The following is a 25,436-nucleotide window of genomic DNA, read 5'->3' as shown; positions in this document are numbered from 1 at the left end:
ATCGAGGAATTAACATGTCACCCCCTAAATTATACATTGCACCCCCATTTGATATGCTTTTACTATTATACCCTTGTCTAACACTCCTAAAATTCAAAAATATGAAATTCTACCGGAAATTTAGAAAAACTCCTTGGGTGATACCAGAAATTTCTTGTATTTTGTACCAGAAATTTCAAAATTTTCTGTACTTTTTGTAGAAATGTATCAAAAATTTCGTCCGAAAATTATTTGTATCTCATCAAAGGTAAACTTGGAATATTTAAATTTTAGGAGGTGCCATGTTTAATTTAGAGGGTGACATGTTAATTCCTCAAATCGATCTGACGACTAATTGTATCACAAGCCTCAGGTAATCAACTCCTTTCTCATTCAAATTTTATTTTCCACTCTTACCGACTTGATGGTTGAAATACTAACCTTACATGTCAACTCTCTTCACATTGCATCTATAGCTCCAAACCAACTGCAATCCATTCTTTTTTTTATCAACTCTAGTTACATCAGCACAAAACACTAATCATAGTATTTGCATATCCAAAATCTTCATATTTTCAAATGCTTATCAATTCTATATAAAAATCAATGCCCACAGACTTACATTTTACCTAATTTTTTCAAATCTTAACAAAATCTTCACGAACATATAGCAAATTTTACCTAATTTTAACAAAAATATACTCAAACCAAATATCCATCCGTAGCATAAAGAAAACTCAATTTTCACTTTCAAAGACTTAAATGATAATAGTCCAGTGCGTTAGTTTGTCATCCAGATTCATTTTCCTCTGATGGATGACGCAGAAGCCGATATATAAGGAATACACTTCACTTTAGTCAAATGGAACATTATACAATGAAAGCATAAAATAGAATTTTAGGACTAAACATAACAGCATCCTTTGTCATGCTTCATCTTCACTAGTTTCAATAAGAACAACGTTCTTCTTGGTCTTTGACCTTTTTGCAGCTCTACCATCACTTACTTGTTCATCAGTCGGCTTGAAATCAGAATAGTTTACAATTTGCTCAAGAATATTATTTCCATACTTTTCCGTCTTCAACTTTCCAATTACTTTCTCCAACTGCACAAGCACAAACATACAAAACTCAGAATTCTGATTCTCGGTAATAGAAGTGTCAGCACTCAACAACTCCAACAGTTGTCTTGTATAGTAGTACTCTTGTTTAAATTTAAAAACTCTTGTATTCCTAGTATCGTGTTATATTGTGTCTGTGTAGTGTTTATGCGGCGGATTGACCGGTAATACACGCGTTAAGGTTACTGCTGAAAGTCCCTCAAGTTTTTTTGTTTTGTTTAGACATAGATCAGAATAAAAACCACCATCACAAAACTAAAAGTTCGTGAATAAAACTTGCCTGTTCTAGTGAGTTTGGTTTTTGAGAACATAGTAAGCTGATTTGTTGAGTAGACAAGACAGAGTGTGGAAGTATTCCTCCATGAATGGAAGAAAGTTCTTTTCTCAGCTCATCAAGCTTTAGCTCCAAGCCAGATGACCCGAGGCTGCGTTTCAATCTTTCAGAAGCTTTAGTTTTCTGTTCTGTAGAAACCTCGAGCTTCACAGTCTTCTTCCCTGCACACAATAATATTCAAACAAGCACAACCAGTTGGTAATCAACATACCCATGACAATATGCAAACTGAATAGCTTTTGCTCTAATAAATTAGCTTTATGGACTGACATCTACAATGAGAAACGTGTACCTTGCAAAACTTGCTTCGCCAATGGCCCTAAAGTAATGTAAGCATTTGTAGAATAAGCTGTATGCTGAAATTCTTCTTTCTACACCAAGAAAGGTTAAATCTAAATCACCCACTAGAAAATGGAAATATTACATTTTTGTACTAACTAGTAAACCCAAAAAACTTGGAGATGTTAAAATATAACTGATTGCCAATGCAATCCAAAGTAAAACAACTTTTTGACTGTATTATTACCCTATGTCTTACAAGGATTGGCATTCAGTTGTGACACAATCTTAACTTTTTGTTGTGGTGGGCAAGGAAGCATTGTTTTGTAAATAAATTAAAGTGGAACCCAGGCAAAAATATGAAGCTATGAACCCTAATTTTAGCACAATCATAATGGCAACACTGGTTCTGTGTGTGAAGAAATGCAAATGGAATAAAGAAAATCATTGTTCACTAGTTTCATATGGGAACTTCTGAACTAATTGGGATTTTAGCTACATTTGTGCTTCAAATGAATCAAGATTGTCAGCAAAAGACTAAATGAATCTAAGATTGATTTCTAGCAGTTCAATGCATTTGCATATAATTCTGCTGATAAGTGAAATTTCACAATAGAACAACGGGCTAAGATAGGTGATTTTAAATCTTGCAGTGTAAGTCGAATTGCTTTTGATTGGTAAGAAATATTAATTTTACTACCCCAAGGACTTTTAACTTTTTTGTCTGATCCACAGCTTGTTTTACTGTGCCATAAAAGACCAATAAACTAGCTAATGGAAATCAATAATGATCAAAGAATTTAGCCTCAAAAGTTGTTGAAAGGGTTAATATGAAACTCTATTATATTCTTCACTCTTTATATATGAGTGTAGAGCATGCTCTTTAATTTTATCTTGAAAATGTAACCAATGTTGTCTTGCCTTGTCTGGCAAATGGGGACTTATTTTATAGAACAAGAAAGTTTTCCAACTTTCAATATTAAGACAACTATATTACCAGAACACGCTCCAGTAAAAGGTGTAAGATGAGCTGCTCCATTTCCTCTCGTTTTAGGTCAGATCCTGCAAAATTCAATGTACAAAAAAGTTGACAATCAAACTTGTAATAATTAATAAATTACCTTCACAAGACAGATGATGCAATTTTCAAGGGTTATGACTTGTAAGAATGAAAGGAAGAGGGTTTAACTGATAGGTTACAGTGTTACATCTCCAACTTTTAGGTTAAGCACTGATAGGAACTTAGATAAAAACTGGAAATTGATAGAAAGAATCAAAAGAAAGAGACTTTATGAATAGAATGATTCAAATAAGGAGAGATGCCTCTCCCTCTCAAAGGGTTTTTTGCTTTACAGAGGATTTCTTCTTCCAAACATATCAATTCACAAAATGAATCTGTTGAACGGGAGAAAATGGAGGGATGAGAGGGTGAAACAATGTTTGAACGACACCATAGAGACTGTTATATAGGCATCGAGAGAATCAATATACATTCTCAGTATTAATTAGTAGTTACCTGATAAATATGATATCATGTCTATCTTAATTACTTAATATTCCTATAAACAGAATATATTCTTTACATAAATATCAACATAATCATTCTACCCTTATTTCCCCTATTTGTATGAGTTATATCCATTCTAACAAAACTAATACACCAACAACTCGACTACCCATTTCTACTTCTTGGTTACCCAGAAGATGACCTCCAAATCCTTAATTACGTCTTCCTTCACCGGTTCACTTCCCCATGGACCTGACTTCATCAACTGGCAAGTTTACTTTCTCACTCCCTTATTATGAATCTCATTCAACCTTGTTTACTTTTCTGGTTTTCTTGAATTCCGTGTCCTCCCCATGTCCTCTATGTTTTTGCTTCAACTAAATTTGTTTCTTCTCCATGAAAATGCCCATACTCATTGCTCAGTGAAATCTACTTAAGAACTCCACCAGGCACTTGATACTGCTTGATATGGAACTTGGGCACCTCATAACACTCAAGTCCCTACCATGACAACGCTCCCGAGAGCCGACAACTGTACTCTACGATGTTTTACTTGGCCTATACGGTCAGCCGCTCCCGAGAGCCGACAACTGTACTCTACGATATGTTTTACTTGGCCTATACGGTCAGCCCCTCCACATGTAGCCCTTTTTGTGCCACGGACAACCAGGCTTTGATACCATTTGATAAGTATATAAGCACTTGGGAAACCCTCCCTTAAAAGCTAACTACCAAGGGGGGAAGAACCAAATCAGTTAAGTACTACATCAAGCATCCTATACTACTCAATGTGGGACTTGGCACCCTACAATACCCAAGTCCCTATCACAATCTTATAGTTGTCTCTCCACCTCTTTGACCCATGGTATACTTGGTTTCTCCATCTCCTTCGATATTCTTCTCGAAGGGTGCACCTCTAATGTTAATCACAATCAACGTCCTACATCTTCATGAGCCAATGCAACACCTTAAGCTAATGATTCTAAACTCCACAAACAAGGTTTTAAGCCGTCACACTTGGTCTTCTATTCCAAAAACATCCAAGATTCATCCGTTCCTTCGTCATAAGAGATCTAACAAGTCAGACTGGTTAGGAAGGGAAAAATTTTAGAATCATGGTTTTATTTAACAAATGATTGAGAATAGGAGAGAGGTCTTTCCTCCAAGGATTTCCTCTTCATAAAGGATGTTTCTTTTCACTCGCTAGCTATCTAGTTGACATAATGAATCTATCGATCCTTATTTTTCTAACTTACCTAATTAGTATCACCTCTAAAGAACAACTTTAACTAATCCTATCTACTATGACACTCATTCATTTTACCCTTAAAATTGTTATTGGGCCCAACGGATCTTTAAGATACTATGATACCATCTTAGAATTGTGGTTGGGCCTAACTCAACGTTACAAAAGCAGTTCGGAAGGTGAGGATTGCCCCCCACTTATAAAAAACATATATTGTCTTTTCAATGTAGGACTCTTTAACAACCCTTTTACCCTAACATAAAGCGTGTTAGTTGGCAAGAAGAAACCAGAGTGGAGGACGATTAGTCCCAAGAATCTTGATACTTGGCAGAAAAGAATATATCTAGCAAAATTAAAAACAGATAAGAGGACAGACCAACCTATTTCCTTCTGTTTTGTTTTCATTTTTTCAACTAATTGCAACATTGTTGACCTCTGATCACTTGCCTGAATATCTTGCAACAAAGAAACCATCAATTTTGCATGCCCTGCAAAAAAGAGTATCCCCACGTAAGGTTTGTGTGAATAATGGGATGAAGAGACTATGAAAAACAGAGAAAGCAGTGCAATTATAAGTATATGGGAGGGGGAGAAGAGAAGATAAAAATCAAAGCAACATACGAGAGACATCCACTTCCTTCACCTCACTTGAGAATGCACAAATGTCGCACATCCCTGTAACATCAAGGTTAAAAAATGCGAATGTATGACATAAGCCTTCAATGGGACACAGGTAAAAAGAGCAGTAAATTACAGTATTAAAATGTACCATTGCATTCTTGTAGTGGCTCAGCAAAATGCCGGAAAAAGGCACTTCGCCGGCATTGTCTTTTGGACTGGATTAAAGAATAGAATAACCATAATTAGTTGAAATTACAGGGTTTTAGGAGAGAAGGATGAAAAGAGGGGGAAAAATACTAATTCTTATATATTATGGTGTGATGTAAAATATTAATTAGGTAGACCTATTTATGCTAATAATTGATTCCTAATGAATCCTAACTAAACAAAGGGACAAATAACTCCCTAAATATAAGCCAAAATCCATAAGAATCAGAGAAGGATCCTTCAAAGATAAGAGCCCTAAAAAATTTGGTAATATAATAACCTTATCTATTATGCATCATTTCTAAATATTTTAGTTCATATCTATTCTTACAAACAATCATACTTCATAATAAATCAATTATTTTTTTAAAAAAAAACTCGGTATCCAGACTTATGACCAATGAGCATAACAATGTTCTATAATCAGGGCATCAATAATTATCTGTTTCATGTATATTTAATTATTTATAACTTCATAGAAAGGCCATCAATAAGCTGAACTTTCAAGATCCCTCAAATAAATAGATGGGAAATAAGAAAGAAGCTTTAAAAACTTCGAAAATGAAAGGAATAGATGAATGACGTCTGACATCAACTAGTGGTGCATATTAAAAATCGTAAAAGAAATTACCTGACAAAACCGTACTATGTCATAGAGGTTCTGCAGTCCTGAATTTTCATAGAAGACCATTGAGCTCTGAGAAAAGTGTTATTAATAAAACTTGTCACATAATCCATCAATCATCTTGCAACAAGCAACAATGTAATATTATTTATTTACACTTTTAGGTCCTAGATAATTTCTTGCAGCATTTGGCACAAGAACAGATGGAGGACATCCTATTCTGTATTGGTCTCTTTGGTTCCACTCTTTTTTAGCAGAACAATTTTTTTCATATTTTGTCTTGTTTTATTCTGTTTTTAAAATGCTCCAAACAGAAAACAGAACATAGAAATACACACTACCTGTTTACCAAACACTACCTTTATCCCATCCTATGTTCTTGAATAGCCGGTGCCCAAAATAGACCTTTATAAAAATTGGAGTTCAAGATACATAGGTCCTATACCCCACAAGCTACAATTTTTGCAGAAAATTATAGCATAGAAATACACACAATCTTAAAGTCAAGAGTTTTTCAAAGTTTTACCTGACGGGGAACATCACCAGGTCTGAAGTATAATAGGCATTCAGAAGGAAGTCCGTCTCGACCAGCTCGACCACTTTCCTGTTGAAAAAATTATTTAATGATGTTAACTAAAAGCCAACCACCATCTCTCTTCAATAAATTGATTTTTAGCACGAGGCGTGACAAACATTGGCTTTTTAATCGCACATCAACCCCAAAAGATTTTCAAATGAGATGGTGCTAGATTAAAAAAAAGTCCAAGGCCTTCACCCAACTGCTTAAGTTTCTAGAATAATTGGCTCCTATAATAACATAAAGGATATGTAACAAAAGAAAATATTTTCAGAATTGGAGCAAAACCTGGTAGTACGTTTCCATTGATTTACTCAAGCTGTGATGGATGACAAACCTGACTACATGAAAATATTTAGCATTAGATACTGTCAGCTGCAGTGGAGGTGCAGCAAATACAATATGCATGTCCACCTAAGGACTTCTCACTTGCAAAAAATCCACAGTCAAGCTTCTATATTTAATAAAATAAGGTGCATAATCTACCCATGCGAGCATCTACTTGAAACAATATAACCATGTAAGCGAATATCAAAAAAGATCTCAGAAATTCCAATAAAATTCAGATTGCAAGAGACATCACGTCGAAATAGAAAGTCACCATACTGATCTCCAAAAGGGCCAAAAAGAACATTGATTTTCACAGAAAGAAAAAATAAATAAAAAAAGTCCTTGTGAACAATACATGGCGTACTCTACAACACTGTAGCCATGTCAGCACTGAACACATGGAAAATAATGTTAAGTATGATCCTTTCAATCTTTGCCCATCCTAGTTACCGATGAAAAGCTATTACCAATAGTGTGATAACACAAGATAATGTTGGGGGAATTTCAAGAAGGCATTGTCAAATTGCAATACTAACCATCTGGTTTGTTGATTCCCATGCCAAAAGCTACCTGAAATGTAAATTATTATATTAAAGTTAAATGCTTTAACAAGCCATAAGTAACGAATGAATGCCATACAAGATGACAACTGCAATGATACACACCGTACCAACTATGACCTGCAGCTTGTTACTGCTCCATCTGCATAATCAAATGTCAAATCTCCATAAACTCATTTAATAAATAATGCCATCATCATATCATTTACAATCGACTATATCTTTATAAACATGAATGATGCACAAAAAACCAGATGTATCTCAAATTTCTTTGGACATCACATTATGACAAGATTTAAGATAGAAAAGCTATATCGGACAGCTGATCTACTTTAATACCATTAAGCAGGGCCCAAGACTGCCAATTGGAATCTATACTTAAATTAGTCAAGGTCTTTGAAAAATACGGTTCAGGGATTAATTGGTAAAGATAGAGCTCACATTCAATACTAAAATCAAATGCAATTCTACTCGCTTAGTTCCTAAAACACCAGCTAGCATAACTTCAGTATTCAGTGCCATAGTCAGCACAACTAAGCAAGAACTCAACCAACGTATATAAATAAAGCATTAACATATAAAAGTGATAATATTCTGACAATTATTTTACCGTATATGTACTTTTTCACGATCATTTACATCCATATCTGCATGATAATGACCAGCAGAAATTCCTCTCTCCCTTAGCTCCTTTGCAACCTAAAATAATGTTGGCAATAGAGAGGATGAGTATCCTGTATCTACTCCACCGTCGCCTCCTAGCATAGAGGTGGGTGGATATACATAGCACCCTATTCTTGATGTGGTGATTTCAACTAACAACAGACAGGATTTCAGGTAATATAAATCATAAAAGTTTTCAAAAATATATCAATTAGCTCATATAGTGTATTTAGAGGCCTAGGTCAGGCAATTTTTTGTATGAAGAAAAAAAGATTAGAGGAAAGAAAAAATGTGCAACGCGGCAAAGGATAAGGTTTCCTGGAAAATACAAGAGGAAAAACAAAACTGAGAACAATAAGAAAATACAACCAGCAAGTGCAAAGCTACCAAATATCTGCATACAGGGATGGCAACTCCCTTGAAACTGCCATGTGCATAAAACCAAAGAGAAGCATAAAACATAATCACATCCCTAAGAAATTCAAGGGCGAAAAGACACTCTTGAAATGTGAGCATTACGCTTGCTTTCTTGAGGGCAATATTTGACATTCAAAATATGTATTGCTAAGTGTTGGAGGAAAACCATAATCATGCGTACCAGTTCACATTCCTTCCTAGAGAAGCAATAAACAATCCCTGATTCACGATTCGGATAAGATTCTTGAATGAATTCGGCAATTTCGTCAACAACCACCTTACTGACGGATGACTTTTCCTTTACCTGCAGTGTAAATATGAAACAATATGATCAAAGATAATAAACTAATTTTACTTGATATTAAAGCCAGAGGTATAAGTTTTTTTGGCTGGGGAAGGAGGGCATCTGTATAAAAAAAAAAACTGTTGACTGTGCTGATACTAATTACAAATATACCATATAAAACAAATTTGGCCTATTGACCGTGCTGACAAATTTGACACATCTACGAATGTGCAACATCTCTACCAGATCATTTTGGACCCTCTGAGTAGCAGTTGCCTGACAAAATTAATCTAATGTTAGAAATCAAAATCAAGTATGGAGAGCAAATGCAAATCTAATAACTTTATTTGCAATACTTAGCAGAAACGTGAAGATAAAAACCTACAGTCAAAGCAACCATAGGAACATTAGGGAACTGTGTCTTGAGAATACCAAGATTCTTGTAATCAGGTCGAAAGTCATGACCCCACTGACTACAGCAATGTGCCTCCTGCAGTGCAAAGCAGCAAAACAAAATCAGAACTAGTACTATCATGCAACAAACAGTGTATTGCTATGAAACACCAAGACCTCTGCAGGATAGTCGTAGCAGAGACTTAACATGTAGAATAAACAGAGCATCGGATTTCATATGGTTTAATAAAAATGTATAATACTAAGAACATACAACATACTAGAAGCCATAAGCAATAAATCAACAAATAATTAAGTAATCAAGTGTAGGAGCAGTCAAGAGCCAAATCAACCCAAAAGCTTAAGCAATTAGAACGAGGCACATGAATAGCTTTTAATCCTCACACAAACCCTAGTGCAAAATCTCTTTGATCTTGAAGCATGGCAATTCATTGCACGAGGCCTTTTAAATTCTAAATAAAACTCTATAATGAAGAATGGTTGCAGCAAAGATCTAACTCATTATTGCTTGCCTGTAGACAGGCTAATATAATGTCAAGAACCAAATCAACCCAAAAACTTAGTTACTAGGTAGAGACACAATTGTTTTTTTTCTCTTAACGTACAACATCTGATTTGAATGTCATCTAAGTTTGTCCAATTATAGATGACTAAAAGTAACAAAGTTAAAGTGTGTGCTAGGATATGAATACAAGTCTTTTACTGAGGCAAATCCTTCTACCAAACCACTTGGCAAACACAAGAAATGACTGTTGCTGAATATCTCTTTAAACCAAGCTAAAATTTTATGCTATTATTTTTGGCAGACGATTTTCATGTGCATCAACAACTTCCACCATTGGAAAGTATTATCAATGCATTTCAAGAACATGACAAACACATGAGACTGCGGCAGGATTGAATCCGTTGAGATACTTTTGGCTATGTTTGGTTTGAGGAAACATTTTACCATTTTCATTTCTTAATTTTACTAATTAATACAAGAGAAGTGTTAGCATCACTCGCTCTAACACTCTCTATCCAACACACTCTCTTTTTAGGTGAAATTCATGTTGATCCCGCCACTTTGGAAATGGGTTCCACCACATAAAGTGGTGGGACTCACATGAACTTTGTGCAATAAAAGAAAAAGTGTTGGAAAGGAAGTGTTTGAACGAGTGTTGACAATTTTATTGCATTTCTTAATTTGTGTGTAGAAACTTTAAACAACACTCATTTTGAAGCGGATGGAGTGTTAAATTAAGAAATTTTGTTTTCTTTGATCTTATTAACATTCGTCGACTTATGTAGGAATGAAATAGTTTTATATTCATTGAAATTGATTTTATATATTAAACATTTTATATATTAAACATTCAATTTTGTTCTTGTGTTAATAGAATAATCCTATTTTTCAGTTCCATTTTACTATCTTGTCAATGTGACTTTTGTGTTGAACAAATGAAATGCCTATGTGTTCGCTATAACCGTATTAGGGAGACTAAAAAAATAGTTGGAAGTTTTTTTATGTTTTGGTAATAATAATCAGCTATCTTTATTATAAATTTTAAAATTTTTAATAAATATTATAGATAATCATAATTCTAAGAAGTTTTAAGAAAAAAATTATTGGTGAGGGCATAAGCCCAAAAGCAAAACAACAACTACACAAAAATTACACAGGGATTACAAATCCCATGAACATCAGTTTGCAGCAAGTGCTTCAAAAAGCTTGGAGCGTGCTCATAGAAGATTTACTTCTTGTCCACACATCCTCTCTTTGCCAATTCATCCGCACATGCATTTGGATTCCTATGAACATGTGTTATGACGACAACCTTCATAAGAAAAATTATCTCCAGAATCTGACTAAGAATGGCTACACAATCCACAGACCCCACCTTTCCTTCCTCCATAGCTTTGACAACTTGAACCGAATCAATATTGATCTCCACGTTGAAATAACCTAATCTTTAAGTAAGTTTCAAACCTTCTAACACTCCCCAAAATTCAGCCAAAAGAGCACTACTCCTTCCCACATACTTGGAGAAACCTCCCTTCCACTCCCCTTTGTAATCCCTCATGATCCCTCCACAACTTGATACATTATCATTTTTGCTGCAAACTGATGTTCATGGGATTTGTAATCCATGTGTAATTTTTGTGTAGTTGTTTTTTTTTTGGACTTATGCCCTCACCATTAGGAAAAAAAATAATAATTTTAAAGCTTCTTAGAATTATCTATAATATTTATTAAAAGTTTTAAAATTTATAATAAAGATAGGTAATTATTATTACCAAAACATAAAAAAACTTCCAACTATTTTTTTAGTCTCCCTAATACGGTTATAGCGAACACATAGGCATTTCATTCATTCAACACAAAAAGCACATTGACATAAGAACAAAATTGAATGTTTAATATATAAAATCAATTTTAATGAATATAAAATCATTTCATTCCTATACATAAGTCGACGAATATTATATAGTCGTTAAGCTAGTTTAACACTCTATCCATTTCAAAATGAGTGTTGTTTAAAGTTTTTACACACAAATTAAGAATTGCAATGAAATTGTCATAAGACAAGACACTTTTGCTAAACTAACCTTATTAACTTGAAGTGTTTTCCATCATAAATACAAAGTGAAATATAATATTTTGCAATAGCCCTTACTATAAATAGTTCTTTGTCTATAAACTACATTTTTTAGGACCATGCCCTCCTAACCGATATTTAATCTAATAAATCATTTTCCTACATCTGTTCTTAATTTTTTCCATCCATTTCATCTAAGTTTTAATCAAAAACTAACTTAAATTTTCTCAAAACCTTTGGTTGTGCATGCTTCGCCTCTAGAGGCCTTACAAGTTCATAAATTCTAATTCAGTCTTAGGAGTGTCTCTTCACAGGGTACTCTACTTGACTACTTCTCACAAGGGGTATGTTGCCCCTGATGGTTGTTTATATCTGTTAATAATTTTCAGTTACAAATGTTGTTTTCACCTCTTCCTTAAAAAAATAATTGAAAATAGGAAGAAAAAAAATGAAAATAAGATGGCATTTTCATAATTATTAGTAAAAACAGAAAATCAAAATAGAAACATTTTTTCTTAAATTTATCTTTAGTGTTGTACAACCTATGATGAGTCCGTGTATTTTTGCATTAGTTTAAAAAAGCTTAAAAGTAAATCAGCAAATGAAGCAAAATACAACAATTTTCCAGGTACACTTGTATTAATTCATAAAATCAACAACCAATGACGTGCATAAAAATTGTAAAATCAGCAAACATAATTTGAAACAACTCTAAAGAGTCTGTCATTGTGAACTCACATCAATTGAAATTAGAGAAAGACGACCAGCATGATGGCACTTTTCAAGTTTTGACATAAACCTCTTGCTTTTTGATATCTTTTCTGGAGTAACATACAGAATTTTGAGTTCCCCCTCACCCTTCTCCAAAGCCTTGTATATGAACTTCTCATTTTCCTTACTTGTTGTTGAAGTTAACATATATGCCGGGATGCCCAAAGCAGTCAAACCCATTACCTAAAGCAATCTCACCATTCAGTCAAAAAAGAAACAGAAAATAACCATTTAAATTCATGAAAATGCTCATGAACCAAAAAAAAATGGACTGCATTCAAACAAAATGAAATGCACCTGATCTTGAATTAGCGAAAGCAAAGGACTGACAACTAGAGCAACTCCATTACGAAGAACAGCAGGAAGCTGGTAGCAGAGGCTCTTGCCACCACCTGCAGCCATAATCACCAGAACATCTCTTCCACTCAATATGGCATTAATAATCTGTCATCGATGGGACTACTCATTAATAAAATTGTACACAAGAAAATAGTTCTTCAATAAAAAGAAGAAAAAAAAACAAGACAAACTAAAAAGCCCTCAATGTCAATAGTTCAACAATTGATACACTTGTGATAGCATTATAAATTAGAAAATATACACTGCCTAACCTTTGAAATTGAAAGCAAATAGTGTTTAGAAAAAACTAACAGCATCATAAACCAGAGTACTTAAATTTTCTAACACAAACTAACCATTATGACAAGTTAATCAGGTGAGTAACCCTGTACATATACAAATATCCTACAGAGAAAATTCTGACGTGTAAATTTCTGTGTGCAAATTCAAAGCTGATAACAACAACCACCCCTCAGAAACCCACTATAGAACATGAACAAAAACCACAATGTTAAGAAGCTCGAGCACTTCGCAACAAAAGCAAAAACATATTAGTAAATCACAGAGAAGCAACAAATTGAATCGTTTAAGTCGTGTAACATATTGATATTCTTAACATGAAATGGCCTGCCTAACACAAATGTTCCCCGCATTATAACTATGTAACACTAGCACTTCAGGTTGAATGTGTATCTCATATCTGACATGTGTTAGTGTAGTCCATGTCTCAGACTAAGACATGTGTCTACATTCAATTACTCCCGTTTTTTCATTATTATTGACGTCGACCTATCAATCATGTGTATGTGCTTCAAGGATTATGATGCCCCGCTTTCTTTCTCACAAATAAAACAATGAATATGTACTATAAGGAATAAAATCCCTTTGAATTTGTGAGGGGAAAAAACAGTATTGATTTTACCTCTTTTTGATTTGCACGGTAAGATGAAATGCCAAAAATGTTCAATCTAAGATCAGCTGCTTCAGAATCCCATTCAAACGGCCCATCCCAATTCTCCACGGTACTCGAACTTGCATTATTGACCTCATTTTCAGATTCTTTACACGCTTCCAGAATAGAATTCAGCTCAGATTTCCTCTCATACAACCTCTCTTGCTTTTCAATTAAGGCCCTAATTTGTTCTGCACAAACAATTTTATTTCATATTCAAAAATATCAAGATGAAAATTGTCCATGAATTTTGGAGAACATGAACCCCATTCTGTTTGCATTTAATCTAGAAAATTTTAGCAACAATGTTAACCTATTTGTTTGTTTGTGGCATAAATATTGGGAGTGTTATTATGAATTGAAAATGGCTTAGCGAGAGTTGAGAAATTGAGGGAAGAAGCAAGCACCTTGAACATCTTCAATCTCGGCTTCGACGTTGTGAAGCTCTTCTAGAACCTCATAGTTCTCCATCTCTAAGGTTGTGACGGAGAGTGTATAAAGGGAACCAACCCTAAAGGTAATGCATGAATTAGAATTTCGAACGTTGGTGTATCTAGCTATGTAAAATAAGCTTGGTATTCATAGAATTATTATGAGTTAGGGTTGTTTATGATTTTTAATATCTTAACTAGGCAAATTTGATTAGAACTTAGGTTATGTTTAGATATTTTAAAAGTAATGGGGGCGGAAAGCAGAATAGAATAGAATCAAGTGGAATGGAACGTAAAATATATCATATGAAATGGAATATAAATAAATTTGGGTGCTTAGTGCATCCATGTGCTCATTACATCTCTTGAAATTTTTGTTGATGAAGAGAAGAAATCATATTTAAAAATTGCATAAATCAGAAAATTTTAGAAAATATTTTAAAAAGTCAAAAAAATGGGAAAAATTGGGTTAGAAGCACCGACAAGCGGCGGTGGCAATTGAACCGCGGAGGCGGTAGTCGACCAAAATTGGCGGCAGCCTGAAAATCTAGAAAGGTGGTGTCGATTTAAAAATCAGGATCGGCGGCGGAGGTAGCTGTGACGCAAGCAGTGGTTGTTGGAGTGCGACGGTCGGTGGACGGAAGGCGGCGACTCGGGAGGTCCGTAGCGTTGTGGCGATCCGTACAACGGCAGCGCAGCTGGTCCGTGCGACAGAGGTCTGGCGGGTTCGTATGGCTACGTTGAAATTAGTTCGTTCTATTTTTGAGATTTTTCGATAAATCAACATTTTTTTTATTGGCGTGTTTTTTTACTTTTTCGGTTCATGGATCCATTTGCTAATGGATTTTGTTTTGAGCTTTGTTTGTTGGATTTTATATGTATCTCTTCTGTTATTACATTGTGACAATTTTAGAGTTTTAAAATAAAAGGGAGAAATAAGGGTTTAAGATTTTATAAGGGGATACTTAGAAAAACAATGGTTTTTGGAAAAATTTTGGAGTATCTAAGGGGAATGGAAAATACAAATTGGGTTTAAGTGATTATTATATTGAGAGTTAGAGATGTTGAGAAACACTTGGGTGAAAATAGGGGTTTGTTCTTGGTAACTTTGAAGGCGAAGACTATTTTCTTGTAACACATTTGTAATTTCTTGTGACAACTTTCTGAATAAAGTGAATTGGAGAGCTGCTCTCTCCCCTAAATTTAGATATTTTAATCGAACTGGGTAAACAAACTTTTTGTCATATACGTGTTGAAGGTCATGAAATACCATTGATGGTCGCTTTTCCCATCAAGCGTCACCATATGGGGCAATTTAAAATGTTCTTAGACTTTTCCCATCAAGCGTCACCATATGGGGCAATTTAAAATGTTCTAAGACTAAAGCGACTCAAATTTCAGCAAAAGGGTCTCAGGGTTTTTAAAATTCACCCCTTCCTAGTATTTGTCACCTTGTTGGTGTTGTTGTTGTATTATCTGGGCAGTTGCTTGCAAGGTTTGTACTGTCTAGGGGTGTGTGAAAATAAATCAGCTCAATAGAAAACCGTAAATCGCAAAAAAAAAACATTTGGTTCGGATGTGTTTGGGTCATATTTTAACAAAACCGTGCAGTTCAGTTCAGTTTGCGGTTTGTAATTTGCAACACAATTTCACTTAACTCACATTCAACCCAAACTTAAACCTATTATGTCTTTTGTTAGAACAAGATTTGTTCTGATCAATATTCTTAGTTTTGATGATAACAATGTATATGAATTTTGCTTGAGATAATGTGGTACTCTAATTCTATGCAATTTCCATTTCAGGAAATACATAAAGAGTATGCACAAAATCAGCGCAAGAAGCACTGACTCAGAAGGTTCAAGTATGCAACATCAGAACATGCTCTCGCAATACATCAGAAGATGGTCAAGCAGAATCAGAACATGGTCTATTGAAGCATCAGAAGAACTTGAGATCAGAAGCAGAAGCACTGAAGTTCTCATGGTATCACGCTAGAAGCACTTCAGGGTCAGAAGACAAGAAGATGCTCTGCACCAAGCTGTTTGACTCTGATGATATTCAAACGTTGTTTACACAAACATCAGATTAGAAGCAAGTACAAGACGGCAGGCTACGCTGATTGACAAAAGGAACGTTAGAAGCTATTAAAGGCAACGTCAGTTATAGCAGGAAAAGCAAGGCTCGAGGTAGTTGACAAAAGAGTGAAACATTAAATGCAATGTTGTACGGATCATGCAACGCATTAAATGCTCCCAACGGTCATCTTCTCAAACGCCTATAAATAGAAGTTCTGATGAGAAGCTGAATACAACACTTTGCGCAAACATACAGAAATGCTGTCAAATTCTAAAAGCTCTCAAACTTCATCTTCAACCTCACTTCATTACTGTTGTAATATCTTAGTGAGATTAAGCTTAAACTTAAGAGAAAAATCACAGTTGTGATAATAGCTTATTAAGAAGCATTGTAACTCTTATAAGAATTTGTTTACATTCATTTGTAAGAACTAGAGGAGATCAAGTTGTGATCGGATTCTCTAAAAAGTCTTAGAGGGTATCTAAGCATTGTGTTCCTAGAGTGATCAGGTTGTGATCAGAATATTCTAAAAGACTTAGAGGTTATCTAAGTGGAAAACCATTGTAATCTTGTGTGATTAGTGGATTAAATCCTCAGGTGAGGTAAATCACTCCAAGGGGGTGGACTGGAGTAGTTTAGTTAACAACGAACCAGGATAAAAATCATTGTGCAAATTGTTTTTATCTTAAGAGTTTTTAAAGCTACACTTATTCAAACCCCCTCCCCCTTTCTAAGTGTTTTTCTATCCTTCAATTGGCATCAGAGCGCCGGTTCTAAGGTGCAAGCATTTAACCGTATTTAGAAAAGATTCAGGAAGAGAAAAACGCTTAAGTCAAGATGGCTGGTGAAGATCCAACACCTACATCTACATCTGGCTCTGCTGAGCAACATAATGGAAATGGTAACAATGGTTATACTAGACCACCAGTATTCGATGGTGAAAACTTTGAATATTGGAGAGATAAACTTGAAAGTTACTTTCTTGGTCTAAATGGTGACTTATGGGATCTTCTGGTGGATGGTTACAAACATCCAGTGAAAGCTAGTGGTGTAAAGCTCTCAAGACAAGAGATGAATGATGATCAAAAGAAGCAATTCAAAAATCATCACAAGTGTAGGACTGTTTTGCTGAATGCTATTTCTCATGCTGAATATGAGAAGATATCTAACAGGGAAACTGCATATGACATATATGAATCATTGAAAATGACTCATGAGGGAAATGCCCAAGTCAAGGAGACTAAAGCTCTTGCCTTGATCCAGAAATATGAAGCCTTCAAGATGGAGGCTGATGAAAACATTGAGAAGATGTTCTCAAGATTTCAAACGCTAACTGCTGGATTAAGAGTTCTTGACAAGGGATACACAAGGGCTGATCATGTCAAGAAGATCATCAGAAGCTTGCCAAGAAGATGGGGTCCTATGGTGACTGCTTTCGAAATTGCCAAGAATCTGAATAAGGTTTCTCTTGAAGAATTGATCAGTGCTCTGAGGAGTCATGAAATTGAGCTGGATGCTAATGAACCTCAGAAGAAAGGTAAGTCTATTGCATTAAAATCTAATTATAAAAAATGCACTAACGCTTTTTCAGGCTGAAGAAGAAGATTCTGAAGAATCAGAATCAGAAGAAGAAGATGAATTGTCCATGATCTCCAGAAGGGTAAACCAACTCTGGAAGAGAAAGCATAGGAAGTTCAAGAACTTCAAAAGTTCTAAGAAGCCTGAACATGGAGAATCTTCTAGAAGCAGAAGATCTGACAAGAAGAAGGTCACATGCTATGAATGCAATGAGCCTGGTCACTACAAGAATGAGTGTCCAAAACTTCAGAAGGAGAATCCCAAGAAGAAGTTTCATAAGAAGAAAGGTCTTATGGCAACATGGGATGATTCAGATTCAGAATCATACTCTGAAGGCGAGCAGGTAAACATTGCACTGATGGCCACAGTTGATGATGGATCAGAATCTACATCAGAATCAGATTCTGAAGAGGTATTTTCTAAACTATCTAGAGAAGAGTTAGTTTTCAGTTTAACAGAACTTCTGGAACTCAAGGCTCATCTTAGTATCAAATACAAAAAGCTGAAAAAGCTATTTGATTCTGAAACTAAGAAGCTGGAAGTGGAAAATTCTGAACTGAAGGAAAAAGTTTTAAAATTATCCAAAGATATTGGATCTCCTTCTGAATCAGAAAAATCCATTCCTAGTCTCAATCATATTCTGAAAGAATATGACTCGAGTTTCAAAAAGTTTTTATCTAGAAGTATTGGCAGAAGTCATCCTGCTTCTATGATATATGGTGTTTCTGGAAACAAAAGGATTGGCGTTGGCTATGAGGGTGATACCCCACACAAATTTGAACCTGTAGATGATATGAAAATCACATACAAGCCATTGTATGATCAGTTCAAATATGGCCACTCACATGATATTAGGCTCACTTCACATGCCAAAAGCTTTCATGCTACACACACTAAGAAGCATGTGACACAACCTAGAAAATATCATGCTGCTAAACCTAAAGAATATCATGATGTACCTCCTGTTGTTTATTATGCTAAACCCAAGTTCAATTAGAACTTGAGGAAAAATAACAAGAAAGGACCCAAGAAGTTGTGGGTACCTAAGGAGAAGATAATTTCTGTTGCAGATATCCTTGGCAGCAAAGAAGACAAAGCACAACATGTCATGGTACCTGGACTCTGGGTGCTCGCGACACATGACGGGAAGAAGGTCTATGTTCCAAGACCTGGTGCTTAAGTCTGGTGGAGAAGTCAAGTTTGGAGGAGATCAGAAGGGCAAGATAATTGGCTCTAGAACCATAAGTATTGGTAACTCTCCTTTCATATCTAATGTACTTCTTGTAGAAGGATTAGCGCATAACTTATTGTCCATAAGTCAATTAAGTGACAATGGTTATGACATAATCTTCAATCAAAAGTCTTGCAAGGCTGTAAGTCAGAAGGATGGCTCAATCCTATTTACAGGCAAAAGAAAGAACAACATTTATAAGATTGATCTTTTTGATCTTGAGAAGCAGAAGGTGACTTGCCTTATGTTTGTTTTCGAAGAGCAATGGGTCTGGCACAGAAGATTAGGACATGCTAGTTTGAGAAAGACCTCTCAGATTAAAAAACTAAATCTGGTCAGAGGACTCCCTAATCTGAAATACAAATCAGATGCTCTTTGCGAAGCATGTCAGAAGGGCAAGTTCTCCAAACCTGCATTCAAGTCTAAGAATGTTGTTTCTTCCTCTAGGCCGTTAGAACTTCTGCACATTGATCTGTTTGGCCCAGTCAAAACAGCATCTGTCAGAGGGAAGAAATATGGATTAGTCATCGTAGATGATTATAGCCACTGGACATGGGTAAAGTTCTTAAAACACAAGGACGAGTCTCATTTAGTGTTCTTTGAATTCTGCACTCAGATTCAATCTGAGAAGGAGTGTAAAATCATAAAGGTCAGAAGCGATCATGGTGGTAAATTTGAGAACAGATTCTTTGAGGAGTTCTTCAAAGAAAATGGTATTGCCCATGATTTCTCTTGTCCTAGAACTCCACAACAAAATGGAGTTGTAGAACGAAAGAATAAGGACTCTACAAGAAATGGCCAGAACCATGATCAATGAAACCAATATGGCCAAACACTTCTGGGCAGAAGCAATAAATACTGCATGTTATATTCAGAATAGAATCTCTATAAGACCTATTATAAATAAGACTCCTTATGAATTGTGGAAGAACAGAAAACCCAACATTTCATATTTTCATCCTTTAGGATGTGTTTGTTTCATTCTGAATACTAAAGATTATCTTGGTAAGTTTGATCTAAGGCACAGAAATGTTTCCTTCTTGGATATTCTGAACGCTCTAAAGGCTACAGAATATACAATACTAAAACATTGGTTGCAGAAGAATCAATTAATATCAGATTTGATGATAAGCTTGGTCTTGAAAAGCCAAAGCAGTTTGAGAATTTCGCAGATTTAGATATTGATATATCAGAAGCTGAAGAACCAAGAAGCAAAGTATCAGAAGATGAAGATCTCAGAAGCAACAGATCAGAAGATCAAGTTGCTGCGTCTTTAGAGAATCTCAGAATCTCTAAAGAGCCAACGGTCAGAAGATCTTCTAGACTCTCCTCTGCTCACTCAGAAGATGTCATTCTTGGAAAGAAGGATGATCCTATCAGAACAAGAGCATTCATTAAGAACAATGCAGAATGTCAATTAGGTATTGTCTCTTTGATGAGCCAACTTCTGTTGATCAAGCTCTAGAAGATGCAGACTGGATAATTGTCATGCAAGAGGAACTAAATCAGTTTACAAGGAATAATGTATGGGATCTTGTTCCTAGACTAAAAGGATTTAACATCATTGGTACAAAGTGGGTTTTCAAAAACAAGCTAAGCGAAAAGGGAGAAGTGGTAAGAAACAAAGCCAGACTTGTGGCTCAGGGTTATAGTCAGCAAGAAGGTATTGACTATACAGAAACCTTTGCACCAGTGGCCAAGTTAGAATCTATTCGCTTATTGATTTCTTTTGCCACTCAACACAACATCACTCTATATCAGATGGATGTTAAGAGTGCCTTCTTAAATGGTTACATAGATGAGGAAGTATATGTCCACCAACCTCCTGGTTTTGAAGACTCTAAGTCTCCAGAACATGTTTTCAAATTAAAGAAATCATTGTATGGATTGAAGCAAGCTCCTAGAGCTTGGTATGAAAGATTAAGTTCTTTCCTTCTAAACAATGGTTTCACTAGAGGACAAGTGGATACTACTCTCTTCTGTAAAACATTTAAGAAAGATATTTTAATTTGTCAAATTTATGTTGATGATATTATCTTTGGAACATCTAATGCTACATTTGGAAAGGAGTTTGCTAAGTCTATGCAGGCTGAGTTCGAGATGAGTATGATGGGAGAACTCAAGTACTTCCTTGGGATTCAAATCAATCAAACTTCTGATGGAACATATGTTCATCAAACGAAGTATGTGAAAGAACTTCTGAAGAAGTTTAATCTTTCTGAAAGCAAATAAGCCAAAACTCCTACGCACCCAACGTGTGTCCTAGGTAAGGATGAGGTAAGTAAGAAGGTTGATCATAAGTTGTACAGAGGTATGATTGGATCTCTTCTATACTTGACTGCTTCTAGGCCTGACATTTTATTCAGTGTTTGTTTGTGTGCAAGATTCCAATCAGATCCTAGAGAATCTCACTTAACAGCTGTTAAGAGAATTTTGAGGTATCTGAAAGGTACTACTAATATTGGTTTAGTCTACAGAAGATCTAAAGAGTACAACTTAGTAGGATTCTGTGATGCTGACTATGCTGGAGATAGAGTTGAAAGGAAAAGCACTTCTGGAAGTTGTCAATTTCTTGGAAGTCACCTGATCTCCTGGTACAACAAGAAGCAAGCTACCATTGCCCTCTCAACAACAGAAGCATAATATGTTGCTGCTGCTGGTTGTAGCACACAGATGCTCTGGATGAAGAGTCAGTTAGAAGATTATCAGAGATATGAGAGTAGCATTCCTATCTTCTGTGACAATACTTCTGCTATAGGTTTATCTAAGAATCCTATCTTACATTCCAATGCTAAACATATTGAGATTAAACATCATTTCATTAGGGACTATGTTTAGAAGGATGTTCTTTCTTTAAACTTTGTGGATACAAACCATCAATGGGCTGATATCTTTACGAAACCCCTTGCTGAAGATAGGTTTAAGTTCATTCTGAAGAATATCAGTATGGATTTATGCCCAAAATGAGAAGATGAGAAGTTCTGACGCATGGATAAGCTCTGAAATATGTTTGGATTATCTTCTTATAAGAAGTTCTGATAGTGATCAATTAGAAGTTCTGATTCTGTTATCACTGACGTTTCATTATCTAAGTTGATTCATAAGCTCTTTTAAAGTAAAACAGCTGTCACCAGTTGTTCCAGAAGATAAACATGTGTTCACTCTTTTTGGACAAGCATGCGTACAGTTGAGGAGACGCCGCCCTAGGTAACTGTGCAAATCATTTCAAATTTCACATTATCTCTCCTAACGTCATCTCTCATTAAATGCATTTGATTCCATGTTTTCTATAATCATATTCATTCAAACACGTATTGTATTTCCCTTCTAATCAGTCCCTTTATATACTCATCTCCCATTCATTTCAGTCTTTTTACATTCTCTCTTCATTCATCTCTCTCTTTCTTTTTCTGCATAAACCCTAGTTCGTAACCAAATCCTCAGTATATCTCCATGCTTTCTTCATCAAGTTCCTCAAGTAAAGAAGAAATGTCTTCTGCTCATCGTGTTCATCACAAGCATGGTTATGCTCCCTTGAAGACATGTTCCATTCCTTCAACTAAATTGGAAGTTCTGTGTGAGTCTTCGGTAGATTTTGAAAATCTAAGATTACATGGTTTCAACACTGATGCTGAGACAATGGCACAAGGCTAGTCAAACTACCTTGATAGACTGGTTGAACCAATTTATCCGACATTAGTAAAATATTTCTAGGCTCATGCAACGGTTACCCCAACTGCAATCATCTCCTTCGTGTTAGGGCATGAAGTTGTGATAACTGAGAAATTAATCAGAAAGTTGTACAATCTGGATGATGAAGAAGGAAGCACAGGTGCTCTTCCTGGTAGAGTTTGTTGGACAACAGTTGAGAGACAAATATCTAATGCTTATGGTATTGCATCTCATCAAACTGGTTTGTTGAAGCCGTTCTACAAAGTTTGGGCTGAGATTATTCTAGGATCTCTCTATCATAGAAAGAGATCTTTTACCTCAACATACATCAATCTGGATTAGAAGTATGCTCTCTTCTGCATTGGAAGAGGGATTGAAGTTAACATCTCAAATATTCTATTTCAGAATTTGAAAACAAGTATTGAAGAATCACAAGATGAAGAACGCAAGAAGTTTCCAGACTTCAAGAAGAATGCTATTCCCTTCGCCAGAATGATTTCAGACATTCTGATAGAAAGTGACTTGTTGGATCCTCTAAGAACTATTGGAACGTCCAGGTTCTCTAGTGTCATTCAAGGACATGTTATGAATGGCTTTGATCTACAAAGGATGCGTCATATTGAGAAGGTAACTTTTGTTCCAAGAATATTTCTAGATATTCTGACCAGAAGGGTTCCTGTTGAAGGCTTTGCTTCCTTGTTCAAAGAAGAGCTTAATAAGTCTGTTAAGCGTTATCTGAACACTTCTGTAATAGCTCAATCTTCTGTTGATCCTGCATGGATTCGAGGAAGAGTGCTTCCTTCTCTGGCTGAGTTGCAGCAGAAGGAACAAAAGAAGAAAGAAGCAAGATTGAAGAGAGAAGCTTCAGAAGAAATGTGAAGCAGAAGCTCCTGGTCATCTTGGAATTCTGAGATCCTATGAAGAGTTCTGGCACAGTCCCATTGGAGGCAGGCATTGTTTTGAAGAGAAAGCTTTTGTTGATGAACTGGCAGAAGCTTCAGAAGCTGAACAAGAAGCACACTCTTGGGAGATTGTTGTGTGGAAGCCTAAGTTTCCTGTTCTGACTGAAGATTCCCAATGGCTATTCCACTGGCTTAGGGCAAACTCTTATGAGCAGACTCCTACCATGGATGTTCCTGAGGTTATCTATCATCCAATCGACACTGCTCCCATTCCTCCAAAGAATTTGGATGAGATTCTTCAAGCCCTGGAGGATGGAGTTTCTGATCTTCATACTCCAGAATATGATGAAGATGCTTCTATGGAAGAAGCTGATGCTGAGAAACAATATGCTAAGAATCAATCTTCTGAGAAAAGTCCTATTCCGGAAACTCAAGAAGATGTTCTTACATTGGATTCTTCTGCTGGACATGTTATTCCACTGAATGCTGGTGGTGAAACTTCTGGTGAATCCTCTCGTCTGGAGAAGACTTTGGAGGCTCTTCAACAGAATCAAGAAGTTCTTGCTTCTCGCCTGAATAAGCATGATCAAGCACATGAAGAATTCAGAGACTTCATGAAGAAGCAGAATGAAAGCACTGCTGGGATTCACGACATGCTGGCCAAGATTATGTCTAAGCTAGGCTAGTCGTAGTCTTTTTGTGTCTTAGTTGTCTCCTTGTTCTTGCATCTGTCTTCTTGCATCTCCTTTTGTATCTTCTGATAATTCTTCTGATGAAATCAATGAAAATTATCTTCTTTTCTCTCATATTGTTTGTTTTTCATCTGAATCTTTTATGCTTTTTGATGTTATGACAAAAAGGGGGAGAGAATGTGATAAATGATCTGATTTATATTATCAGTTGCTGGGAGTAAGTCTCCACATTTCTAACAGAATTTGCAAGTTCTATGTCTTTGAGTGTTTTGCAGGATTGAAGACATTCTAAAAATCTCAACATGAGAAGCAAAGACATGGGGAAAAGCAATTCTATATAGAAACAAGCTCATGGAAATTGAAGCAAGCTGAGTGCTGTGAAGCTTCAAGATCAGAAGCAAGAAGGAAGAATGTTCTGATATTCTTGTGATAGAATATGCTCTAACACATTCTTACTCTTTATATGTTCTGATACATTTTTTCTATGTGCTCTGATACATATTTTATGTTCTGATGCATTTTATGTGTTCTGATACATAGTATATGCTCTGAAACATATTTTATGTTCTGATTCATTCATGCTCTGACTTTTGTCGTTTAGCTTGTTCTGAAACATTTCAGGATGTAGAGATGCTCTGATGATGCTCTGGTACATTCAACAATGTTCTGATACAATCTAGCATACAATGATTCAAGAAGAAATTCAAAGCTCTGAAGCTGTCCTATTGGAAGCAAGAAGCAGAAGCTCTGAATGTTCTGAAGTTCTAAGCTTATGTGAACGTCTCAACTGAAATGAAAAATACTCAGGGAAGTCTTTTATTTATAAATTTCTTCCAGTATTTATTTCAGGGGGAAATTATTTATCTCAGGGGGAGATTGTTAATCTCAGGGGGAGACATATTCACACACTATGTTTATATGCTTATGCTATAACTGTGTAATTGTCTTTAGCCGTCTGATATTCTGATTGCAAATTCATATCATTTATATATGTTTTTGTCATCATCAAAAAGGGGGAGATTGTTAGAACAAGATTTGTTCTGA

The 25,436-nt window shown here is 35.6% G+C and overlaps 1 protein-coding gene across 1 annotated transcript; it reads right to left on the bottom strand.

Annotated features, from left to right (window-relative positions):
- Positions 1-215: 215 nt before the first annotated feature.
- Positions 216-14,441, bottom strand: LOC131651864 (ATP-dependent DNA helicase Q-like 2). Its single transcript, XM_058921589.1, has 20 exons — positions 14,215-14,441; positions 13,778-13,998; positions 12,814-12,960; positions 12,484-12,699; positions 9,138-9,242; positions 8,924-9,028; positions 8,648-8,770; positions 7,997-8,085; positions 7,492-7,528; positions 7,363-7,396; positions 6,785-6,837; positions 6,446-6,523; positions 5,926-5,991; positions 5,236-5,302; positions 5,088-5,141; positions 4,847-4,954; positions 2,711-2,775; positions 1,727-1,805; positions 1,381-1,595; positions 216-1,085 (listed from the first exon to the last, which is right to left on the bottom strand). The coding sequence occupies exons 1-20, from the start codon at positions 14,276-14,278 to the stop codon at positions 906-908; spliced, it is 2,106 nt and encodes a 701-aa protein (XP_058777572.1). The 5' UTR covers positions 14,279-14,441; the 3' UTR covers positions 216-905.
- Positions 14,442-25,436: the final 10,995 nt, after the last annotated feature.

This window comes from Vicia villosa, linkage group LG2 (genome assembly GCF_029867415.1).
Source record: "Vicia villosa cultivar HV-30 ecotype Madison, WI linkage group LG2, Vvil1.0, whole genome shotgun sequence".
Taxonomy (NCBI): domain Eukaryota; kingdom Viridiplantae; phylum Streptophyta; class Magnoliopsida; order Fabales; family Fabaceae; genus Vicia; species Vicia villosa.
The sequence above is the reverse complement of the archived record's forward strand: the minus strand, read 5'-3'. Positions and strand labels throughout refer to the sequence as shown.

Excerpts from the sequence above, each read along its gene's own strand:
- LOC131651864 (XM_058921589.1), bottom strand. The coding sequence starts at position 14,278 with ATGGAGAACTATGAGGTTCTAGAAGAGCTTCACAACGTCGAAGCCGAG. Across the intron at positions 6,838-7,362 it reads GGGAATCAACAAACCAGATG|TCAGGTTTGTCATCCATCAC; the intron begins GTTAGTATTGCA and ends ATTTTCATGTAG. Across the intron at positions 1,806-2,710 it reads TTTTACTGGAGCGTGTTCTG|AAAGAAGAATTTCAGCATAC; the intron begins GTAATATAGTTG and ends TTCTTGGTGTAG.